The sequence below is a fragment of the Morus notabilis genome, unplaced genomic scaffold (assembly GCF_000414095.1).
Source record: "Morus notabilis unplaced genomic scaffold, ASM41409v2 Scaffold888, whole genome shotgun sequence".
Lineage (NCBI taxonomy): Eukaryota > Viridiplantae > Streptophyta > Magnoliopsida > Rosales > Moraceae > Morus > Morus notabilis.
The window spans coordinates 74,109-87,645 of NW_010367841.1; the positions used below are offsets into that span (position 1 = coordinate 74,109).

General features: G+C 34.3%; 2 protein-coding genes across 4 annotated transcripts in view; one reads left to right on the top strand and one right to left on the bottom strand.

Moving 5' to 3' along the window:
- The first annotated feature begins 991 nt into the window (after positions 1 to 991).
- LOC21403489 (ABC transporter G family member 3) lies at positions 992 to 7,017 on the top strand. 3 transcript variants are annotated; one of them, XM_024175693.1, is made up of 12 exons: positions 992 to 1,068; positions 2,057 to 2,645; positions 2,773 to 2,852; positions 3,107 to 3,393; positions 3,838 to 4,009; positions 4,141 to 4,254; positions 4,558 to 4,686; positions 4,841 to 5,032; positions 5,338 to 5,424; positions 5,886 to 6,158; positions 6,357 to 6,464; positions 6,666 to 7,017. In XM_024175693.1, exons 2-12 carry the CDS (start codon positions 2,174 to 2,176, stop codon positions 6,921 to 6,923), a joined length of 2,172 nt encoding a protein of 723 aa, XP_024031461.1. In that variant the 5' UTR covers positions 992 to 1,068; positions 2,057 to 2,173; the 3' UTR covers positions 6,924 to 7,017. The 3 variants fall into 3 exon arrangements, with proteins under 3 accessions (XP_024031461.1, XP_024031460.1, XP_024031462.1); XM_024175692.1 differs by having other exon boundaries at positions 2,085 to 2,645; XM_024175694.1 differs by lacking the exon at positions 992 to 1,068 and adding an exon at positions 1,329 to 1,350.
- Positions 7,018 to 10,299: 3,282 nt separating this feature from the next.
- The window catches only part of LOC21403491 (UDP-glycosyltransferase 86A2), a 6,969-nt gene continuing 3,731 nt past the window's right edge, over positions 10,300 to 13,537 (bottom strand). The window contains 6 exon segments of the mRNA XM_024175683.1: positions 10,300 to 10,521; positions 12,592 to 12,793; positions 12,795 to 12,993; positions 12,996 to 13,110; positions 13,112 to 13,441; positions 13,443 to 13,482. Of these exon segments, the coding sequence (XP_024031451.1) occupies positions 10,300 to 10,521; positions 12,592 to 12,793; positions 12,795 to 12,993; positions 12,996 to 13,110; positions 13,112 to 13,441; positions 13,443 to 13,482 (1,108 nt within the window).

Sequence of the window (13,537 nt, forward strand, 5' to 3'; positions counted from 1 at the left end):
AAAAACACTGTTTGGGGGTGCTTAGTGCTTACCGCGAAACAAACGAATGAATGTGGGGGAAATACTGATAATGCAAAAGAACAATCCTAATAAAATTTTATGTTTAAAAAAATTTTAAAGGAAAAGAAAAAGGAAAAAAGATTTTAACATAAAATTCTCTGGACTGTTTTTCGTTCAATAGGGTTCAGCCAGGACGCGATATTAATAATTGAACTTTTTTTTTTTTTTTTGTTTAGACACCTTTTCTTTTCTTTTAATCAAAGGCAAATTTAAAACTCCCCCGAAGTCACTACAAGGTATCATTTTATTGGGTCCACTGTCCATTTGATTCATTTTCTAGCCAGGAGAAATATATTTAAAAAAATAGAAAATTAATCTTTAAAAATGTATAAGTCTGCAGTTTTATTATTTATTTTTTATAAATATTCTTTTTATTAGTGTAATTATTTGATTAAAAATATTATGAATGAAGAATAAAGAGTAAAATATTGATCCATATACTTTGACCCGTTTGGTTCGTTAATTTGAGTTGAGATGTGATTTTATGCGAGAATTTTTTACCGTAGTAAAAAAATTAGATGTGACTGTTTCTGAGATTTTTTTTACTATAGCAAAACTCGAATTCTAAACTTAAATCAGTGAAATAAATAGAATCTTAAAAATTATTTATCAAGATTATCTAATATATTTAATTAGAAAGAAAAGAAATTAACAAAGTAAAAAGAAAAAAAAAGATATAATTTTGATACCATTTTTTACCCATGGAAATGCTGTGTTGGCAAGCATAAGTGAATTATTAACATTTGAATTAAAAAGCAAAGGAAAGTCAAAAAAAAAAAAAAAGATAAAGTAGACTAGAGATGCAATTTGCAAAAGCAAAGGCCAAAACTCCGGCAAAATCGGGTCAAATAATCCACTTATTATATGTATATTTACACTAATACTGTCTCTCTCCTCTCTCTCTCTCTCTCTCTCTCTCTCTCTCCTCCTCCTCACTTCTCACTAATGAGTAGACACTGCTTTCACATTTACTCCTCTGTCTCTGAGCTATCTATCATTCAGATCCAGGTTTGTCTCTTGCTCCAAGCTCTTGACTTTCCATTCACTTTTTTCTAAGCTTTGATTTGTGGACATTTTTTTAGTTTCTGTTTTGTGTTTGGTTGCCGAGAAAGATTAACAAACGGAAGGAAAATGGAATTATGGAAAGTGAATGATTTTGTGTGTGTAGAGTGTTTAATACTGCTTTAATCTGTACCAAAATGAGGACTTTGTTCAAGTGTGCCCGATGAAGCACCTTTTTCACATTTGAGAGTGAAGAGTGAGCACTTTCCTTTTCTTGGGTCCCAATAGGTAAAGGAAGCATATTGTGGTTTAAAGCTTTGGTTTTTTCTCGTTGTTTCTCAGTTTCTTACCTTTTTTTTTTTAAGCAACCAAGCTGAATATTGCTTTCTGGATTTATCTCAAATACGGAAAATGGATATATATAATATATGTGTGTGTGTGTGTGCGCGCGCGCGCGCGCTGAAATACTGAAAAAATGAGCGGAGAGATCTTTTTTATTTTTTCATTTCTGTTATTGTATTTGAGAATTTAACTTTTATCTGTCCAATAGTTTTCTTTTTTAGGTTTTAGTTTGTATTATTTTTGCAAAGTTTTCTTATCGATTCTTGAGTAGCAAAAGAGTTTCCATGGTCTCAATTTTGTTTCCATGGAAAATGATAACGGAGTAGAAAAAAAGTTTTATTTTGATTTATTTTAATTTCTGGAATTGAAGTTCTCTGTTTTTATGATTTCACTATAAATCCTTAAAATTATAAAGAAAACAAACAAATCGCTTTGGCGCTTAATTGGTTTTTTGGGTTTTCTTAAGTAGTGTTAATTTGTTAAGGATCACCATCCTTTTCTCAGCCAGTTTTATTTTTCCAGAGAAGTTTTAAAGAAAAGTTCCAAACTCTGCTATTAACTTATTTTTTCTTGTCGTATTTCCTCATTATTCGGTGACCCGTATAATATATATATATATATATATTTTTTTTTTTTCTGTTTATTGATGCAGGTTTCTATGATATGAACTGTTGTTACAGGCATTGAAAACCTGATATGGTTATTTATCTACTAAAGAGGTATTCCATAAATTAGAATGAATTGAAGTTTAGGGCAAGAGGAGAATAAAATGGAAGAAATACAATCGCAATCCGATAACTACAGGTCCTCATCATCTTCAGCAAGTAGCCCAGCTAGTAGGGTTCCCTCAAGCAACTTTTTCTATTTGCGGAAACCGGGTTCACTTAGACAACCCATCTCGTTTGAGGATTCTCCAGATTGGGGGGATACTGATATAGATGTTAGGGTCGACGAAGGGGGTGATTCTATCAATGTCGCGACAACACCGGCTTCCCCATCTCTCTCGAAGCTTAACAGTATGTCATTGCCTTCCCCACCGTTACCTGAGGGTGCAGCTGTGGCAAGAAAGATTGCTGGGGCTTCGGTTGTTTGGAAAGATTTGACTGTTACTATAAAGGGGAAAAGGAAGTACTCTGACAAGGTTGTGAAGAGTTCAACTGGCTATGCATTGCCAGGAACCATGACAGTGATAATGGGTCCTCCCAAATCCGGGAAGTCCACGCTACTAAGAGCTATTGCAGGTCTTTAAGCATGCGAAGCATTTAAAGCTTTGTTTTTTTGTTTTTGTTTTATTTCGGTTTTTTGTTTGTTTGTTTTGTTTTTAGACGCATGGAAAGTTTAACATTGTTTTCAATCCTTGTTCATTAGGAAGATTGCATCATTCAGCAAAGATGTATGGTGAAGTGTTTGTGAATGGGGCAAAAATACAAATGCCGTATGGATCATATGTGAGTTCCACTTAACATCACCAAAATCTTTACTGGTTCAGTTTACCTTTCTTCAGCTTCAGCAGTTTCCTTAATAAGCACAATTCACGACCTTTCCCCATTTTACCTAATTATAGCTCTATCATTTCTGATATTAGTTTTTTTAGCTCATGTTTGTTAGAAAGTTAAGCTTAAATGTAGTGAAGAAAAAAGAATACAGCTGACGTTTGTTTTTCTGGGGAAATGCAACTTCATTATTATTTTTCCATTTTCAGGGCTTCGTCGAAAGGGAAACAACTCTGATTGGATCCCTCACTGTCCGGGAGTTTCTATACTACTCAGCGCTGCTTCAGCTTCCTGGTTTCTTTTGTCGAAAAAAGAGTGTGGTCGAAGATGCCATCATTGCTATGTCACTAAGTGATTATGCAAACAAACTGATAGGTGGCCATTGTTATATGAAGGGCCTTCCTAGTGGCGAGAGGAGGCGTGTCAGCATTGCTAGGGAGCTTGTGATGAGGCCTCATATCTTATTTATAGACGAGCCTCTTTACCATCTTGATAGGTAAGTGTTCTTTGTTTTTTCTTTCTTTCTACTAACTGCATAGTTGACCTGGGAAATGGGAATAAAGGTGTATTCTTTTGTCTGAAATTTCGAGAATCTGGATTAGAGGCTCTGGCACATCCCTCATCATATATTTTTGTGCATGAATCAATATGGGCTGTATCCCTAGCTTTATATGACAGCATTTTCACAACTTTTTTCTTGAAACATGTATTGGCTAACTTCCAAGTCTAGTATGGTATCAATTAACTGCCACTGGTTTCTGAGGGATCCTCTGATAATTGGCTTCCTCAAAAAGTTGGTTTACTCGTGACCTATTTTTCCCCCTTCCTGATATATGTATATTGAATTATGATGTGCATCTTTCGTTTCCAACATGCTGGATGGCAAAACATTTTTGCTTTAGCACAACATATGTAGTTGAAGTGATTTTGTTTTGTTCAGTGTATCAGCACTTCTGATGATGGTTACGTTGAAGAAACTTGCAAGCATGGGATGCACTCTTATATTTACCATTTGCCAAAGTAGCACGGAAGTATTTGGCCTTTTTGACCGGATTTGTCTGCTTTCAAATGGAAATACCTTGTTTTTTGGGGAAACATTGGCTTGCTTGCAGGTATAGTGGTAAATGTGTTATTTTCCTGTATCTTTTCATCTGCATCGTGAATAACTTGAGTTTTGCAAAAAGATAATAACTATTCAAATTGTGTAGAAGATTACTAATTAAAACTTATTTTGGTGATGAAGCACTTCTCAAATGCTGGATTCCCGTGCCCAATCATGCAAAGTCCCTCTGATCACTTTTTACGTGCAATAAATACTGATTTCGACAGGATTATTGCAATGTGTAAAAATTGGCAGGTAATTCTTATAATGCAGTGTTATTAATTCTCATGGCACTTATTGCATTCTAGAAATGCCTATAAGAATTGTCCCGTTGTAAAACGATGAAAGCATCGTATTAGTTTGCCACTAATGTTATAGTGTCATTGGGAATTTTTGCACTTCCAAGGCCAATGTATTACATTATTTAGTTATATGCTACGTGATGATCATGGGATCATAAAAGAAAGAATACATGATTATGGGCCCATTTGCCTTCAACTTTAGATTTTTTTCTTTGTTAATGATACATGGTTTTTGTGGAACGGGAAACTATAACAGGATGACAATGGGGACTTTTCATCAGTGAATATGGATACTGCTGTAGCCATCCGCACCCTTGAAGCAACATATAAATCATCAGCTGATGCTGCTACAGTAGAAACGATGATTCTGAGACTCACAGAGAAGGTTTGAGTTTATACCTTATTTTGAGTTCTTGCTGTTTCAACTTCAAGTTTGCTGTTTACATATCTTTCCATTCCCCGGGGCATGGGAAAAAGGAGTGTTGTCTTTATGGTGACTTTTATTTCATTCCTCCTTGTGTATGCAATTGCCTCTGCAGGAAGGTCCACTTCTCAAGAGCAAGGGAAAGGCTGGCAGTGCTACACGTATAGCTGTTTTAACTTGGAGATCGTTATTAATCATGTCAAGGGAATGGAAATACTATTGGCTTCGTCTCATTCTTTCTATGCTTCTTGCACTTTGTATTGGCACAGTGTTTTCAGGCTTAGGGCATTCTTTGTCTTCAGTTGTGGTAAGTTTTTTAGTATAACCTCTGTAATATTTTGGAAGCCCTCAGTTTTATCTTTATGTGCATTATCTGCTAGTCCTAAATTCCATAAATCTTGATTTACATGACCTGTATCACTATATAACTCAGTCTCATGAAGTCCAATATTAAATACTAATTACTTTATCTTCTTAAATAACTTTAACATGGTTAAAATGAGTAACTAAAAGTTCCGCTTTCTGGAATTTTTCTTGTATGCACTACCTTTTTTGTATTATTATTTTTTTCTTGTTGAACATTGTTAATTATCTTTACCGCATATGTTGCAGACAAGAGTTGCAGCAATATTCATTTTTGTCTCATTTACAGCACTTCTAAGCATTGCTGGAGTGCCTGCACTTATGAAAGAAATCAAGGTAATTCTGACCACTATACTATTCTGTTAACTAAAAGGAACTTGAAAGTTTACGAAGATGTTCCGCAATCTAACATGAGAAATAACTTGCCTTCAATCGACTTCTAACTATTTGATGTTCCTCTACTGGTGACCGGTGATATACTAGTTTTAGTCCTTAGAGATATAAGTAACTGTTTTCGGAGGAAGGAATGAACAAGCTGATGGGAATTCATATCATATGTACAGGCCAAAAAAAAAAAAGGCTCTCAATTGGCACCCTGCAGTAATGAATTACTCAACTGTTTAGAAACTGATGGTCAACATTTACTTGCTTAAATAGTTAAAAAGATGAGGCACGAAATTAATGTTCTCCATTCGATTTCATTTTAATTTATGATTTTATTTTCTCTGCTAATTTGAGATTACTTTTTTCATCTCATTGAACCTCCTTTTTTTTTTTTTTTTTTTTTTTTTTTGCAGATATGTGCAAGTGAGGAATCAAACCAGCATTCTGGGGTGTTAGTCTTTTTATTTGGGCAGCTTCTCTCAAGCATTCCATTCCTCTTCCTCATCTCCATTTCGTCAAGTCTAGTCTTCTACTTCCTCCTGGGCTTGCGAGATGAATTCAGCCTGTTAATGTACTTTACGCTGAATTTCTTCATGTGCCTGCTGGTAAATGAAGGGCTAGTCCTGGCTGTTGTTTCTCTGTGGAGGGATCTTTTCTGGAGTGTCTTGACTCTGGTATCCATACAAGTGAGTGCCACTATCTCAAATGAAACGATCTACTTGATGTGTTATTTTCTCGATGAAATTGGTTGCGGTTAGCTCAGCCAGTACGCTGAAATAAATAGTTTACTAACCCCAGTTGTCAGTTGTGAGTCTTCTCTATGGTGAATTTCATTAATTATCTAGCCTTCCCAATTCTTACGGACAAGAGGTATGGTGTTTCAGGTCATAATGATGCTTTCTGCCGGATATTTCAGAATTCGTAATGAGTTGCCGGGGCCAGTGTGGACATATCCCATCTCTTATGTCACATTCCACACGTATTCTATCCAGGCAAGAAGACTTACCCACGTTTTATCTTTTGGCAACATCCACCTTTTTTGCTTCAGAAGTTTCCTCATCTTGGGGGAAGAAAAGAGAGGAAAAAACAAACACAAAAAGTCAAAAATTTTATTTATTGAAAGCCTTTAGTTGGTCACGTTTATACTAATTATGTCTTTTTGAGCTAATCTTTTATCCATGTTCATGTTACAGGGGCTCCTTGAGAATGAGTACCTGGGGACTACATTTGCAGTTGGGCAAGTAAGGACCATATCTGGGTTTCAGGCTATCCGGAGTGCATATGAGATCTCTCCGGACAGCAATTCCAAGTGGGGAAATTTACTGGTATTGTTTCTCATGGCAGTCGCCTATCGTATTTTCGTTTTTGTTTTACTCTACTTTCGAATAGGGAACAAAAGATCCATACATAAAATTTTGAGGTGTAATCAGGATACAAACACTGCAAGATGAATAAATGTACTGTGAGCACGTCTGTTTTCTTGTGCTTTTGCCATGGTAAATTTAATTATGGAAATATGTGATATGAATGACCAAAGTGCATGATTTAAGGCTGTTTCATGTCTCCCTTGGGATTTGCCAATTGGACTTGCATTATTGCCTTTTGATTTGTGATTACCGGAAACTCTTAAGCCGCCGGGAGGAGAAAACCCAGCACCGTGCGCGATGAATAAATAGAGTGACACGTCGCTATAAAAAGAATTGAAGTTAAAGGGCAACCGGTTGAATAGAGAATTGAAGTTAAAGGGCAACCGGTTGAATAGGTGAAGGCAATTGATGGAGAAAGAAAACAGAGGCTAACATTTAACTTGTACATACTGAACAATTGAAAAAACAAAAACCGTGATTGGCAAACATTCCTTAATGTACCGACCAAGTTTTGAAACCCGTTCCTTTGTGTGCCTAGACAATGGTTGTGTTGTGTGTATGAATGTGGGAAGCCTAAGTGGTGTTTAGAATTGATATCATTTTTATTTTTCACATTTTTTTAAAAAAATAAAAATAAAAACGTTTTTAAAACGGTGTTTGGCACAATAAAGATAAAAAATAAAAATGAAAACTATTTTTTAGTTTAGTGTAAAATGAGAGATAAATGAAAAATGATTTTTAGTCGTTTTTCATTTTTTGTTTTTGTTTTCTCCTCTCTCGAGCAGAGAGAAAGAGATAGAGACATTAATGGAGTATAAAGAGATAAGAGACATTAATGGATTTTTTATACTGAAAATAATCTCTTGACAAAACTATTAAACGTATTTTTAAAAATAATTTTTGTCTGAGATTAAAAACGTTTTTATTTTTATTTTCATATAAAAAATAAAATCATTTTAAAATGAGTTTTAAACGTGCTTCAAGGATCGTTGCATAATGGTGAAAATCACACACCCTACAAAGACAATCGCATGACAAAAGAGTATCATTGTCAACATATTTCAGAAAAACATAAACTATGACAACATAAATCAACATTAAAATAAAGAAGATAAAAGATGAAAATAAATTAATAATATTCCAAACAAATAGGAAACAAATCTATTGGGGTTGAAGATCTTTAATTTCAGTATTTTTTTTATTTATTATTGTTCTTATCTCGTGAGCTTGAGTCCATGAATCATGTTATTAGTGGGAAGAATGATAGGAAGCGGATCTAAGTGGAGGCCTCAACGATCGTGCAGTCATTGACGACGATCACATAATGGGATGTGATGTACCCTAATATTTATACAACTGTACTTAAGACGTACATTTGTATGTTGGGTATTATTTCATTTTAGTTGTTCACACGTATATAGCCTAATATTTGTACAGTTTTAGCTACTCTTTTTTTTTTCGCCTAATAAAGTTTTAACTTCGTATATAATGAATATAGGACCCTTAGCATTCTCCCGAGTTATTGGCATTTTACCCTGGACTCTCTTAATTTTGGCACTTTCAACCTTAAATTTTGTTTTCTGATAATTTAAATCTTGAACTATATTAATTTGACATTTTCAACCTTGAATTTTATTTTTAACAATTTAAACTTTAAACTCTCTCAATTTAACAATTTTAACCTTGGACTTTATTTTTTGACAATAGTTTATTATTCTCAACTATTTACTAATTAATAAATTATAACTAGTATATTATATGATTCATATACTAATTATAAATTATTTATTTAATATAGCTGGATAAAGTTTTTTACAGAAATTTGTACGTAAGCAGGAAACACATTTGCTTTATATAGGCTATATGTTCCCAGCAAGCTGGTCAAAGAACGCCGCCCAAATATATGTCCGCAAAACATCAACTCAAACATTTATTTTGGTGGGCAATGACTTCTCCAGACGCATCATATTTTCTATGCAATATTTTACCAATCCACATGCATTAAACATCAATTCTTGTACGTATTTAGATATCGTTTATTTCACTGATTTGAATTTTTAATTTTAATTTTATTATAATTAAAAGTTATCACAAAAAATCACATTTAACTTTTTTATTACAGTTAAAAATTCTCACATAAAGTCAAATCTCAATTCGAATTAACGAATTGAATGAAATCTTAAATTTCTCTAGACGCCCTCATCACAATGCCCGTCGGATTGTAACGGTAGGCATCCCCGTGCTAGAGATAAAAGGTAAACCATAGTCAGTGTATAGTATAAAGAACAAATGAAAACATTATGCTAGTGGCACTGCCACACTAACAGAGCCTTTCCACTTTAGACTTGGAAGACAAACGGCTTATGAACCTAAATTTAATCCAACGGACCAACACCCTGTCATCCCCTCACCATCTCTCTCATCTTTCTTCATTCCATTTAATTTTCACGCATTCTACACCCCAACCTGATGCAATAATCCCATTTTCTCAGAATTCCTAAACAAAACACCCCATTTTCTCAAAAAGAAATTAACACACTTTTTGGGACAAAACTACAAAATTGTTATAATGTAGGGCCCGTTCACTTCGCTGATTCGAGTTTAGAATTCGAGTTGAGATGTGACTTTATGTGAGAGCTTTTTACTGTAACAAAAAAGTTAGATGTGATTGTTTGTGAGAACTTTTTACTGTAGAAAAACTCGAATTCTAAATTCGAATATGCGAAGTGAACAAGGCCGTAATTAACTATTTTATTTTGCCAAAAAAAAAAAAGAGAGAAAGAAATCATTGGTATTAGTTACCTTCTCGGGCCTGAAAAAATCATGACCAACACGAAAACATGCCAACACTGGTCTACGCTTGACTAGTCTAACTACTGCCAATGAATCGGTGCCTTTACCTTCGTACATTGTGATTGCCTCAGGAGGAAATGTGTCCCGAATTTTTCTAGTAGGCTATTGATGAAAAAAAAAAAAAAAAGTGAAACAAATTAATAAAAATTAAAGTGAAACATAATTGTAATAAGGTAAACATATTTTACATCAATGATGTCAGAAACTTGATTGCCCATAATAAGAAGGCCATGATATAGCGCATCGGAGAGAAGGGTAGGCCGCATTTTGATATGTACTCCATTGCACTTTTGTAATTAAGAACCGTTAGTTTGTTAATTTAAATTTTTAATTTAAATTTAGATGAGAATTTTTTATTATAGTAAAAAAGTTAAATGTAATTATTTTTAAATATTTTTTTACTGTAACAAAACACAAATTTTAAATTTAAATTGATAAAATAACGGAACTTAAATCATCTTCATTTTAGGAGACGTTTAGTTCATGAATTGAAATCATGTGATTAGAACTATTTTTGATTTATGTGTATTTTTTTATGAGAAAAAATATTGTAACAAACTATGAACTATAATTCAAATAATAATTTGAATTCTCTAACTAAACATTTTTAGGATTCCGATGAAACGTTTCTGTTCTCCTCCCGACTAAAATGGTCACAAATCGGCTGGGGAGAAAGCTTCACATCTACGTCATACTTGAATGTCATTGCAATGCGATATAAATGCACGGCTCCAACAGCAGAGCACATGTTACCGAGTGCCTTTATGCTGTCAAAATTGGATAATTTTGAACGTAATGCCCTGTGGTCAATTGCAAGAGGAAGAGGAACCTGTGCAATAGGGGGAAAAAAAAAACCAAAGAAAAAAAACAACAAATCTCTGATAAATTTCTGATTTTTTGTTCTAATCTCTCTCTATTTTATCTTTCCTCGCTCTCCTATTGTTCGGCAGTTCCCCCACACTATCTATCCACAGTCTATACTTTAATCTCATGTTACTTTTTTTTAATAAATGCCAGGTGTTAGGAAGTATTGCACGTGGCTTTCTCTATGCTATTAGTTTATTTCCCGTTTACTTCGCAGATTTAAATTTTTAATTCGAGTTGAAATGTGATATTTTTTTAAGAGTTTTTTATTGTAACAAAAAAAATTAAATGTGACATTTTTTGAGAATTTTTAACTGTAAAAATTTAGAACTAAAAACTCGAATTAATAAAATAAACGAGACCTTAGTTATTTTAGTTTGAATAAGTCTTTGCCCTTTTTCATTTATCAATTAATAAAGAGGTTATCAATCCTTTAACCCATCAAAGTTGAGTTTGAGCCTTGGAGGTCTAGTCCCGAGAAGAACCAGAAGTAGTTTTTTTAGTTTTTTATTATTTTTATATTAATGGGTGTTGAAAATATTATCACCTCAATTAATAATAAGAGATTATATTTATTAATAAAAAAATTATAATGCACATGACACATCAATTGATATATAAGATTTAAAATATGAGTTGGTGTTCATAGCATTATTCTTTTAAAATAAATTTTATATTACTCCTCCTTCAAGTATGGATGTCTACTAAGCTATTTGTCCAATGATTCTTGATGGGTTCTTTATCACAAAAATTGGGCACGGCTTGACGTATGTCACGAAAAAAAGTATTTACAAAACATGTCAGTGCCATGTCATCACAGTATATTTCTAATATCAAACATATCCTTCAAGTTCAACTAGTATCCAATGGGATACCAATCGGTATCCGGCAATAATATCGCTATCCGATCACAATACCAACTGGTATTCGACTGTGATTGTTAGAATTTAGGAGGAAAGTGAATTCTAAAATTAAGAGTTTGAATCATTATTAATAGTTTAAATTATCCTTGAATTGTCCTTTATCAAACATCAATTTATATCATGAACTACGGTTTGAATCTTAAATTACAGTTTGAATCAGTAAAATAAATATGGACTTATTTTTGTAACATCATTTTAATATCATAAATTAAACACGAAGACTACGTTTCAACTTGTGTAAGGTTCTAATCCAAGCAGGTGGATATTAATAATACAGATTTGGTCATAAACACTTAAAAGTCATCAAACCCATATAATATGTCATCATATTCAAAGCATAAGTTTCTAACCTACACAAAACATAATATAAGTCTGCATGCATAAAACATTTCGCATCGTGGATATCCAGTTGCATGCCTCTTCCGTCCACGTCCACCACAAGTCCATTGATCCTCTATTGAGTTGCAGTTTACTTACCTACAACATGAATATACTAGTAAAAACTCAACATGTGCAAACATTACTCATAAAAACATTTGTATATGAAATAAATGCATGACTTGTTATACTTATTTATTCAAGCATATTTTATTCAATTAGTCCTATGCTCGTGCAGGTTGAGGTTGCGCACGATCAATGTGTTGGGAGAGCGATCCAAACATTCTAATCTGACAACACTCAAGTTCTTTAATTTTTATTAACTTCATTACATTACCCCCTTTGAGTCGGAACATATATATATATATATATATATATATTGGTATTTAGAAGAATGGCATTGATTTGAAAATATTTAGAAACATTAACGTACTTTATTTTTTGTCTGCCGAAAAAGTAACATGCTTAAACATAGATCTTGATACCTCCGGGACAAGTCTTTTGCCTAGTCCAGTTATGGCCCATACTTATTTTGTAATCTTGGTCTCTTTGATCATTGATGAACTGATCTATATGTTTTTCTCGGTTGATCCATTGGACCTAATCATCTGTTGAATTGCTTTCCTATGATCAAAACTTGATTTTCCACAGATCGGGCGGTTGATTTTTTGCATACTTCATCTCAGTGACCAAGCCCTTGGTTGGGTTATCTTTGGTCCCATGCTCATATATACTTGAATCCTGGTCTTCAGGTCATTGATGAACTGGTCCATATTTTTCTCCGATGATCCATTGGACCCCAGTGCATTATCCAAAATTAACTTCACTTCCTGTATTGCTTTCCTATAATCAAGTCCTGATTTTCCACATATCAAACGGTTAATATTTTCCGAAACTTCATTCCTAGTGACTAACCCTTGGTTCTTTAAATTGATTCCAATCATTGACAACTAATTTCCTATTAGTGAACTGATCGGTGAGTAAGGGGAAACATAACAGTGGGACTTGGCACCAAATGCTTTCTAATATCGAATTCCATCCACAATGAGGCAAGAAACCTCCTATTGCCGGGTGGGTCAACACGGCGATCTGGCAGCACCAAGGTATGATCATCGAACGGTCACGAACCTCCTCTCGAATCCAACGGGCAGTGGATCAACATCGTCCGAGCTGACAATGTCTGGCCGAAGCACCCAAACAAAATTCACATTGCTAAGCAAAAGGCCATTTGCTATCTCCGAAAGGTCTTTTTTTTGTAAGATGGGCATAACTACCAAATGAGACGTATAACATCGAACCATGTGGCTTAGCATTGAGCCATCCGGTGCAGTCGGACTCGGACCACAGGCTCGTGGCGACGGTGCTCTTGGTGAAGCCAGTGGGGAAAATGGGTCCAATGGCATAGAATGGCATCTTGGCCTGTAGGGCTAGTACGGTATCGGGTTCAAGCTCTTGAACAGTGTTGCATAGAACAAAATGTGCACCTCTAGCGTCCTTGAAGGCGTTGAAGATTATTTGGTGGCACACTGATGTTGTGTCACATTCTTGAAGATACGACATCATGTCCTTGGGCTCCATGGCCTTAAACACCGGGTATGTAATCTATTGCGTCCTCACGAACACTGACCCCCCCCCCCCCAAAAAAAAGGGGTATTTTTTTTTTTTTTTTTTTTTGTTTTT